The sequence below is a fragment of the Pempheris klunzingeri genome, chromosome 12, assembly GCF_042242105.1.
Source record: "Pempheris klunzingeri isolate RE-2024b chromosome 12, fPemKlu1.hap1, whole genome shotgun sequence".
Classification (NCBI taxonomy): Eukaryota; Metazoa; Chordata; class Actinopteri; order Acropomatiformes; family Pempheridae; genus Pempheris; species Pempheris klunzingeri.
In genome coordinates, this window is record NC_092023.1 from 3,542,878 (window position 1) to 3,554,675 (window position 11,798).

The following is an 11,798-nucleotide window of genomic DNA, read 5'->3' on the forward strand; positions in this document are numbered from 1 at the left end:
GTCAATGCAGTTCAATGACCTATGAACATGTTTTATGCACTCATGCGTGAATAGCACACACACCCATCGAAAAAACGCTGTGTCATTATTACAGTCACCTTCTTTTACTGTATGATGTTGCATTCAGGTGCTCTTGATAAGTCCAGCTTTAGTCGTAAACATGACGCTTGTCATTTTCATGCTACGGTTTGGAAATGATGAGATAAGAGATCCACTAAGTAAATAACATTTATTTCATGCTGGCACATTTTTGTTCTGTCTTAATCTTGTGAGCAACTTTTTTTCCTTTTTAAAAGGACAAATCAATGACAATAAATCCACTAAAATCCAATAAAAAGAAAGAAAGACATAAGCAGGTTTCAACAAATAAACTACTTTACTTAAAGTGATGCATTTACTTCCCTCTCTTCCAATTTTCAGCAGCATCCATTAAAACTGATCACACATTTGTCAGTTAATAGATCATTTAATTCATTAAGAGTACTCTGCTGTATTTGGAGGAAGATTGAAGACAATATAAACTATTTTAGGGCATCATCTTTAACTCTGGGATGTCTAAGATTATCCAGACATTGTTATAAATTAAGAAATTAGAATTAAAAGGGACCGTTAAAAGAAACACATATTATTCTGTTGGATTAATCAGAATAATTTGGCCATAATTAAATGTTAAAGAGAAAAAGGCAAACTGAAGCTAAAGTTGGATATTGACATAACAAATGTATATCATGGAACGTCAGTTTTAGAATAAAACGTTTTAACTAAATTGAGATTAAAATGCTAAAAGCCTTTTGCATTTTCCTTTTTCTATTTCTAAGTTAAAGTAAAAGTCACCATCGATGGGAAGTAGGAGTCAAAACATGTTATTACTCTTTTTTTCACGTGAAAAACATAAAACATCTCACTGAGGACAAACAACTGATTCAAATTCAGTAATTAAGTCTTTTAGCATGACAGTACAACTAACATCCGTGTTGATAAAGTTGGAGATGATTGCATTTCGTGGGTAAATGTTATGTAATATTCTGGAAAGAGTTTCTCTCATCTTGTTTGAAACACAGAACTGAAAAGGGGCAAAACCACACTTTGAGCCAGTTTATGTTATTAAACTATATATTCCAAAAAAAAAATCTTGTCATGGCTATGAAGCCTTTTCCTCATATATTTGTTTGTTTCATATATTTTTAAACACGATATCTAAACATTATCATTTTGATAGCCCAGATGACATCTCATTACATCCGTTACACCTGTGGGGAAGCAAATTCTTTGTATTCTTTTAAGAAATGTTCATAACTATAAGGAGAACCATTATCATCAAACAATTCTGTAACAAAAACTATCCCCCTTTCTGTTCTCTGTTCTTCAGTTCTCTTTATAAATAATATCAATAATATGATATGTATATGATAATCGAATAATGGAATATTGCCATTGTTCCAGTTGATGTCTTTATGTGGTACAAAGTTGAAGTACCACTACTCTATGTTCATCACAATGTTTCTTTTCCCCACATAGTCCTGTTTTCCGAACACATTTGAACGCAGCATCCGCCTGCTCTGATTGACAGCTCGGTGGGCGGGGCCGAGCGGCGCGGAGAACGCTGAGTCACGGTGACGCCATGCCGTCCTGACGCTCCGCCTGACGCAATCACGTGTGTCGGAAGGAGAGGGGTGGTGGTGCGTTCATATGCTGCTACAACTCAGACCGACTGTGGCGACCAGACCGGACTGACGACCGGGACCCAACCCGCCTCCGCTGCCAGTCCTCGCTGCTACAGGCTCCGGCCGCGGTCGTAACCGAGCTCAGGCTACCAGGCACCGGCGAGCTGGTCGGGTTCTCTCCGGGGAGCAGCGGTTGTCAGCCCCCGGTGTGTTTGAGCGAGCTAACCAGGTGTTAGCAGGTGATGAGCAGGGGCCTGCTCCTCCTGGATGCCCAGCTAAGGTTACACACAGGGCGCTCGGCTTAGCAGCACCAAGACACCCTCCTTTTCTGCCCGTCAGCACCCCGGCAGCACCTCCACCATCCGGGCTCCGCCGCTCTGCTCGGGCCGGGACTTCATGCGGGCTCCCTGCGGGCTGGACCAACTAGCTAGCTAGCTAACGCTCGGCGTGCAAGTTTACAGGAGAGGCAGGAGAGAGCCGCACAGCCAGGTCAGCCCCCCTCCTCCAGCCGCGTCTGTGCGATGGGTTTACTGTCACAGGGGTCTCCGCTCAACTGGGAGGAAACCAAGAAGCATGCCGACCACATCAGGCAGCACGGCATCATCCAGTTCCTCAACATCTACAACAAGGTGAAGGAGCGCCAGAAGGACGTGCTGAAGTGGGGCGACGAGGTGAGAAACCGGGGAGATGTGGCTGCGTTTGAGGTGTCAGGCAGGATGCATGATGCAATAGGGCTCATTTATTGATACGCATGTTTAATTTATTGATTTTACTCTTAATGCATGAAAGAAACGACAATTATCTGCAGATCTCACTATTGTTTTGCATCCCAACAACATTTGCATGCACATAATTTGCTTTTTTAATGATTTTTCTTCCCAGCTTATAACAGTTTTTTTTTTTATGTAATGTGTGTTGGAGGAAACGCATATTTACAGTGTCAGCTGGAGGTCTTGTGATTTGTACAAGGAGTCTAAAGAGGTGGATGTTTGTGTTATTATCAGCACATAAACTAAAAGTGAATCACCAGCTGAAAGTACTCAGCTGCTTTTGTGTTTTTTATGATCCTTATCAATCATTTAGTTTCCCAATAAAAGTCTAATAGTGTTGTTAAAGCAGGCAGCAGCACCACTGAGTAACTGTTAACATAAACTGTCTGCTGCTGTTTTCTGATGCGACTCTTTTTTTATTCTTCGCACCAGTTTGCGCTGCTGGTTTTTTCTTTTTTCTTTTGCCCGCCACCAGTGGACAAAACTTCAGTGTGCTTCAGCTTGAACAAAGTGTTGTTTTCATTTGGAACAATGTGGAATGCTGTTGTTATAGATTAATCCCTATTTCAGACAGGGGATTACAGGCCAGCAGAGTCAAAGTCAAGGAAACATAACTGATGAATTGGAATTGATGTGATGGCGTCCCAGTCTGATCTTGGAAACTTTGTGCGTCCAGAGTGAATAAACTGGACTGATAACGTTTTTGTTTAACTTTAAGGTCGAGTACATGTTGGTGGAACTGGATGACAAGGATGAAAAGGTTCGACTTGTCCTGAACGGCGGAGACGTTCTGGAAACTCTCCAAGACCAGGGTGAAAAGATAAACCCCAAGTAAGTAAGAGCTGAAAGATGGACATGAGTTCATACTGTATGGCTTTTAAAGGAGGAAATTTAATTTGGTTTATAGCTGCAAATGTCTTTCCCTCCTCCCTCTTAACACAATAATACACAGAAATACCAACGATTAATGTCTTTGAACGCCACACCTCAAACGCCAACAGTCGTGCTGCTGTTAGTTTTTAGTAGTTTGTGTTGGATCATGAGTGGCTGATGGCGATTGAGATTATTGTGGTGCTAAAGAGACTATGTTAGAGTTAAATCATCATGCATCACCTGGTGTTTGTTTTGTTCTTGCTGAGGCCACCTCACGCCTACGTGGTGGTTTTTATTTCCGCTGAGACTTTTTCTCCAAAACAAACATCTCTTCAGAGGAGCGTGCGTCTGTTTTGAGGTTTAGCTGTAAGACGCAGAAGCACAGCTGACGTTCTCCAGCAGCTGTGTGATCGACAGCGACCCTGTGAGCTGTGGAGCACTCGGTCCATCGCCTCGGTGACTTTTTCCACTTTATTTTGGCGGCTAACTCCGACTACGAGACCCAGATGAAGACGTGTATTAGCAGGGCTCCACACCAACAGACCTCTGATCGGCTGGAAAAACGTAAAACTGATCTGCCCACTCAGTCGAGTCCCAAGTGGTTTAATGTTAAGGAGTCACAAGTCAGATCTGGTGCACTCAGGTTTCTTAGGTGCACCTGCCTAAACCTCCATGGAGGTTTTAATGTTCAGACTCTCTTCAGTGTAGATCTACGTTCACTTTGGAGGTTTGTGTTGCTGCTGAACTGGCAGGTGTTTCTATTATTTTGTCCACCCCATTTTAAAGCAGGTTGCTGTATTTTTATATCAAGAAATGCAAATATGCTCCGACCCACATATCTGCATACATATGAGGGCTTTCTTGTTACCATCATAAGCAGCTTCGGCTCTGAGCTGTTTGAGTGCATCTCTGCCGGCTCTGCACACCTGGACTTTCACCCGTGACCGATCCGCTCGGGCTCCGTTGGGCCGGACGAGAAGCGTTAAACCACTGCAGTCTTTGCAGAGACCTGAATGTGGTCAGTCCTGATCAGGGTGTCGGTTCCTGCCCCCGAGGAGTCACGAGGAGGTGTTCTTATTGATGTGCTCAGCAGTATGCTGTACAGTTTTCCTCTGTTTGACACTAGATGTAGTTTTACAGACTCCAAAAATAGAGAAGTGATGTGAAGATATTTTGCCTGGGGACATCTGTCAGCGATAACCATCAGAGCTTCTCCTGGGAATGCTGTTTGCATGTTTGGACTGTAGTCACTTTTCTTTAAAAAAGAGGAATTCTCTGCAGGCGGCGCGAATGTGTTTGCACAAGCCTCCGAGTGTTATGGCTGCTCACTGCCCATGACGTCGGTCTAAATCTGTGGAGCCAAATTCACCCAGGGGAAATACCAGCGGCAGTGGGAATAGTACAGCCGATGCATTCCTCATTACTGCCCCTCTGTCGCACACACCAGAGAGCACGCTCCGGAGCACAAATACGTCGCGTTTGTTTGCCGTGCCAAGATTACGGCTGACATACGATAAAGGGAGGCCGGTGGGTTTATTTAATCAGGAAGGTCACGGTGATCCGGAGAGATCAGGGCCTTTCCTTGATTGCCGCCTTCGTGCTTACTGACCTATAAAAGCAGAATGTTTTCACTGCAGCTTTTGTGCTTTTGCAGCCACCCCACGCTTTGGAGACCAGAGTATGGCAGCTACATGATCGAAGGAACTCCAGGGCAGCCGTACGGCGGGACCATGTCTGAGTTCAACACTGTGGAGGGCAACATGGGGAAGAGACGGCGCGAGGCCTCGTCGGTCCTGAACCACAACGAAACCCTCTGCACCATCACCTCATTTCCAAGGTACTTTAAGTTTAACTGTCTGTAGAGACGAGGACAAAAACAAAAGTCTGAGAAACGGTTTTACAACATTGACCATAAGACAGAAATGAGTTTGCAACAATTTAATCTTTGATTTTTTTGTCATTTTCCAGCCAAAATGCTGATTTTTAGCTTCTTGAATCTCAGAGTTTTGATGCTTTTCTGTCGTATTTAATCACAAACGAAATATGTTTGATTTTTAGACATTTAAATGCATAATTTGTACATTTTTATGGGTGAAATGATGCGACAAGAGAACACATAATGGACATGCAGACAAAGATGATAGATTAGATTACATCAGGATATTTGTGAATAATGTTGTGTGTGCCACTTTTTAGATTTCAGAAAACTTTCCACGGTTTTCAGACAAAATGATCTATCAATGGAGAATAACGGCAGAAAGATTGATAACAATTGTTTCCCTTTAATAAATAGGCGTGTTTTGATCCGTTTGTTTAGGTTAGGCTGCCCAGGTTTCACCAAACCAGAGTCCCAGCCGACCCCCGTTGAAAAGGGGGTGTCAAAGTCGCTGTTTTTCCCAGATGAAGCCATCAACAGACACCCCAGATTCAGGTGGGCTTCACCTTTGTGACGGCGTCATGTGATTCAAAGTCAGGCGAGAAACTCGGTTAACTATTAAACTGCAGGATTATTGACTCATTTGGTCAATTTGTTGATCTATAATGAAGTATTGATGTGTGTGTGTTTGCTTTTTTCAGCACCCTTACCAGAAACATACGTCACAGAAGAGGAGAGAAAGTCGTGATTAACGTGCCAAGTAAGTCCAACTGCAATGAAAACAGAAACCAGAAGAGAGAGAGATTGATATTTTATATTCTTTGGTTTCATAATGGTGCCTCGTAGTTTTGCATCCGACATATATGGAGGCCTAATTTCCATACAACAACAACCACATTAGTTTTCCTCCTGCTGGAGTCGTCTTCTTGTCTGATGTTAAAACATGAAAACTCATCTTGTTATCTAATAATCCACTAAAAAACATGTTGGTGTTGTTTTGTCTACAAAGCAGAATGAATAAATATGATTTAATTTGGACTTTAAAGGTTTTGTTTTGCTTCATTTCCCCCAGACTGTGAGGAATGAATGAAGAGATAAATAAATATGACTGTTTCTGTTCCAGTCTTCAAAGACAAGTGCACTCCATCTCCGTTTGTGGAGGAGTTTCCTGAGGACGACGGTGAAGCAGCGAGGGCGGCTCTGCCCGATCACATCTACATGGACGCCATGGGCTTCGGCATGGGCAACTGCTGCCTGCAGGTACTGAAGGAGCTCCTGCTGCACGTCCTTTAACCTGTGCAACACGAACGAACGTCTTAGAACTGAGCGAGCAGTACGACGTCTCCGGCAGTCCTCCCTTCTGCACGCTGTGTTATAAAGATTACATAACCGCCACTGTTTTGACTTTACGAACCCTATAAGTGATTTATAAATGTACTTCAGTCTCCTTTTTTATGATGTTTTTGCAGGTTACATTCCAGGCTTGTAGCATTGATGAGGCAAGGTACCTTTATGACCAACTAGCAACATTCTGCCCCATAGTGGTGAGTAGATCAATAAAGCACGTACTTCTCTGCTTATTTACTTGACCTCTTCTGCACAGCTGTTATGTAACTAATTATATATTAACTGAATCAACTAACTTTGTTCATTTAATCTTTTTAGAAATCTTGCACAAAGCTGCCAAATTCTGCAGACTGGATTGATTAGAAATGACCTGTCTGTAACCTAACTAAATATTGATTAGATAAACGTATCGAAGACGCTGCTGAATGCTATTTCCTCTCTTCACAGATGGCGCTGAGTGCGGCCTCACCCTTCTACAGAGGCTTTGTGTCTGATAATGATTGTCGCTGGGGAGTTATTTCTGCCTCGGTGGACGACAGGACGCAGGAGGAACGCGGGTTGAAGGTGAGCAGGCAGAGCTGAACACCTTTTTTGTTTTGTTTTGGTCATCCTTTTTACATTTGCTTCGATTGTATGCATTTATTTTGTAGGAAAAACTTCCTACAAAATCTCATTTTACTTTGAAATTTCTCCCAAAGCGCCTCCTACAGTAGATATGACGCCAAAGATGTTTATGCTGTAGGTGAAAATGATTTTTTTTTTTTACTTCTGCAGCCACTGAAAAACAACAAATACCGAATCTTCAAGTCGAGATATGATTCGATTGACAGCTACTTGTCTAGCTGCGGTGAGAAGTACAACGACATCGACTTGACGATAGATGAGGAGATCTACAAGCAGCTGCTCGGTGCAGGTAGTCATTTGGAACTGATGTGTCTAAATATTATATCGAAGCCTGAGATGGTGAATAATCAGCTCTGTGTGTGTGTGTGTGTGTGTGTGTGTGTGCAGGAATCGACAAGCTGCTGGCCCAGCACATAGCGCACCTCTTCATCCGAGACCCTCTCTCCGTCTTTGAGGAGAAGATTCACCTGGATGATGAAAACGAGTCTGATCACTTCGAGGTGAGGTTTCCTTCAGCGATCCCCTCGTGGGGGCTTGACTTCACGCTGTCCGAGCGTTCATTCACATTTGTCCTCTTGCAGAACCTGCAGTCGACCAACTGGCAGACGATGAGGTTCAAACCTCCACCTCCAAACTCTGATATCGGCTGGAGAGTTGAGTTCCGCCCCATGGAGGTAAAAACCAACGGCACCTTCGCTGAACTTAAACCTTTTTACCTGTCGTCTTTAAGTTAAGTTTTCTCGTTGCTTCTGGTTTTCAGGTGCAGTTAACTGACTTTGAAAACGCTGCATATGTGGTTTTTGTTGTCCTGCTCACCAGAGTGATTTTGTCCTATAAACTGGACTTTCTGATCCCGTTGTCGAAGGTAAACACACACACACACACACACACACACTCTCTCTCTAGTGTTTTTTAATGAGCATCAGCTTTGTACACGGAGCTCCGACACACTTTTCTCTCATCAGGTCGATGAAAACATGAAGGTCGCGCAGAAGAGAAACGCTGTCCAGGAGGGCATGTTTTACTTCCGCAAGGACATCTTCAAAGGTGGGTGAGACAGAAAGAGCAGCGTTTAGTTTTTAGGCTCAGAGCGGCGTTGATTCATTCCTTTGTATTGTCCGCCGATAGGCTGCAACCCGGTCCTCGACGGCAACGCGTCTGCTCAGAACGGCCTGGAGTCGGACGGCACTAATGAGGAGTACACGCTCATGAGCATCGACACAATCATCAATGGAAAGGTGATCGTTATGCTTTATGATTGATCTTTTAGCCATGTGGCAGCGTCGATCAGTCCAGACTGAACATAATGTGAGGTTTTCTATTCTTTCCAGTCTCTCACCTGCAGAAATACCTTTTTTTTTATTCATCAATACTGCTGTTTTCTTCTGTTCTCTCACCAGGAGGGAGTATTTCAAGGGCTCATCCCGATCCTTAACTGCTATCTGGAAAATATGGAAGTTGATGTGGACACACGTTGCACCATCCTGAATTACCTGAAGCTCATCAAGAAACGTGCCTCAGGTGAATTTGCCTCAAATGGCTAAATCTTATTTTTCCTCACGCAGCTCCAGCTCTTTGAGGTCAACTCTCTTTATAACTGTGCTGATCTGACGCAGGTGAGCTGATGACCATGGCCAAGTGGATGCGGGAGTTTGTGGCGAAGCACCCGCAGTACAAGCAGGACAGCGTCATGACCGACAAGATCAACTACGACCTGTTCAAGAAGTGCGACAGGATCGCTAAAGGCGAGGAGCAGTGCCCAGAGCTCATCGGAAACCCAGTCAACAGGTTCAAATGATTCAAACGCCGCGGGCGCCAGACAAACACGCATGCAAAGAAAGACCAAACGAAGGAAAGCAGTCCAATTTTAAGAGAATGCAAAACAGCATGAGTGTGTTGTAAGAAACACACCTGCATCAAATGTATGTATATATACTGTACCAGATTTTTATGATTACAAAGTTATTTTAATAGGGTTAAGACATGCAAAAGGTTGTGTAATAGAAATCAGATGTGTATTTATTTTTCTCTGGAAATTAAGCCTATCTGTGTGAAAATGTAAATGTAGCAAAGAGTTGTACAGTAGTCGGCTTTTAATCCTGTGTTCTGTAAATACTGTACTTCTGCTCTTTAAAGCATTAACATCATTGGAGGTTTTGTTTTGCTGGATATGAGCTTTCTTCGCACTTGATAGAGGTTTTTTTTTTTTTCATTATTTTGGGAGGGTGGGCTGGTTATAGGCGAAACATTTGCTCTGCTGACGTTGTAGTGGGACCTTGACGGTGGTGTTGCATTGTTTGCAATGTGATGCTGCTTCAAATAAATCTGTACAACAGCAAGTCAGTCAGTTTTCTCATGACGATGAATGGATTTAATGTGATGATCCGCTTTAATGAACCCGTCTTGGGCGGCGGCCTCCCAACAAGTCACATTAGCAGCATTTTGACTGACGTGCCTACAGGAGCGCCTGCAGCATCAGTATTTGCATAATTTGAATGATGGATGGCAGCTGGAGCAGAAAGGCTCGTCTGAACAGGAGAAGTTACTTCACAAAGCTTAAAGAAGTGTTCTACTAACTAAAGTGCCTGAGAGAAGCTGAGAGGTGACACATATTTAAGTTCTGTGCTAAAACACAGAGGACACCTGAGGCTGGAGGGAGCGTCCTCGTTAGCTCATAAATCTATTTAGTGGACACGTTAAAATGCTGCGAGCGAGACTAAAAGCAAAAGGTTGGAGGTGAATTTCTTTACACATTACAGAAACTGGTCGTCTGACATGTTTCTCTTTGTTTTTATCATCATTATTATTAAAGAAGGAACAATATCCCCTCATCCGTCAGAGCCTTGTGGTGTTCAAGGCACTTAAAGTAGGAGGTTGAGAATAAAAAGCCTTTTTATTTAATAATTATGGCCTAAAACCTCACAATAATGTGTATAAATCATTTCTTTTGTCTGTGCTCATGAAATGTCAAACAGCCACGTGAACATTTTCATCCACAAGATGGAAGTATTGGACCACAGCTTTACATAACACGGAGCCGCAGTGACAAACTGGAGCATTGCCTCCGTTTGACCTCTTGGACCAGATAATGATCTGGGCTGGTGCAGACCCACCCTGTGGACGGACGAGAAACTGTTTCATATTAAAGGTGATCCAACACAAACGGCCCCCCTGCACTCAGAACAGGAGTACACTGAGATGGAAACACCAAGATGATCATGAAAATAAGATGAAATCAGGCAAACTATCAGGGAATTGATGACATTTGTTGTAAAAACTGGTCAGTGAGTTTTAGTGCAGCATCTGTTCCCACTAATCCTGAGGAGGAAAAGACCATTAGGACTAATAGAAAGCACAGGTGTTGCTAATAGCAGCAGCACGATATCAGCACCCTGAACCTGAAGCCATGATCGTTTTTATTATTCACACCTGCTCTGAAGCGATCAGGGATCACAGCTGATGCACTATTACTACTATTACTACTAGTTGTCTACTAGTCCACTACTACTCTCACACACACTAATATTAAAAAACCACCACTGTGCTGTTATTAGCAGGGATGAAATTGACACCGTAATGTTTTGAGGAAGAACTTTATAAGCTGAAGTTGATGCTTTTTGTGACGAGGGAACATCTAGTGCTCATCAGTGGTGCTGAGATTAAAATCATTTAATCAATACTAATATTTTTCTACATTTTGGTCACGTTGATGAACCCGCAGACATTTTTCCCTCGGCTCTATGCAGCATTTTAGTTAAGTTCAACGCTGCTCTGATCAGAAAAAAGCTCTGATGAATCTAGTCGACGCTTCCTGTCACCTGAGCTTTTAGCAGATATCTCCCTCTGGAGCTGGTGGAGACCAAAACAGAGTTAATATAAGGGTTGATATCATTTCTGTCACCCCCAAGTGGCCAAAAAAAAACTGTTAGCGCAGGTTTAAGTCACAAAAATGAGAACTTAAAGATTAGATTTCATTATTTTTGTTAAATCTAGTCAGACATTAAGATCTCTGAACCTGAGAACGAGCAGCATTCACAAATTCTCTAATGCTGATGAGTGACTCATCAGATTGTAGCTCCGTCAGTTTAAAAGGTGCATCAACACCTGAACCCAGTTCTGCCAACGTTAGTGAGAGATCTCTAAAGTTGGATCGAGTGCTGAGGTTTAGTGGATTTAAAAGAGAGAGGAGGTGTGAGGAGGTCTGGGAGCTTCAACAGCAGGGCTTTTTAAAATGAATAACGTCCGTCCAACCTTCTGACACAGAGAACAGTGATGAGTTTGTCATTCATAATGAAGCTGCATGACAAAACAGAATATCTCCACAGACATAAAGTTACAGATTTAGTTTTGATCAGATGAGATGAGATGAGATGCTGAAGAGCAGTGTGGGTCGGTCTGGATGAGCAGCCTTCTTTCATTAGCACCTCTGATGAGCTCTTAACCCACAACTTCTCCACTGAAGAGGCTCAAACCACCAGACGGTGGCTGCAGGTGTCTAACTGTGTCACTGCGAACAGGATGTTCCTGAAAAATGGAGCATTTCTCATCGTTCGAACTCCCCGGATGAATAAAGGCTTAACAAGAAACTGAAAACATTCAGGTGATGACCTGGAAAGTCCTTCGAATCCAGAACACCAAAGCCAA

At 43.1% G+C, this 11,798-nt stretch overlaps 1 protein-coding gene across 1 annotated transcript; it reads left to right on the top strand.

Moving 5' to 3' along the window:
- The first annotated feature begins 1,701 nt into the window (after positions 1-1,701).
- Positions 1,702-9,493, top strand: gclc (glutamate-cysteine ligase, catalytic subunit). The gene is made up of 16 exons (XM_070840554.1): positions 1,702-2,335; positions 3,153-3,265; positions 4,962-5,144; positions 5,625-5,738; positions 5,885-5,943; positions 6,307-6,443; positions 6,653-6,727; positions 6,978-7,094; positions 7,305-7,443; positions 7,542-7,654; positions 7,736-7,828; positions 7,915-8,019; positions 8,120-8,201; positions 8,283-8,392; positions 8,555-8,675; positions 8,771-9,493. Exons 1-16 carry the CDS (start codon positions 2,186-2,188, stop codon positions 8,950-8,952), a joined length of 1,893 nt encoding a protein of 630 aa, XP_070696655.1. The 5' UTR covers positions 1,702-2,185; the 3' UTR covers positions 8,953-9,493.
- Positions 9,494-11,798: the final 2,305 nt, after the last annotated feature.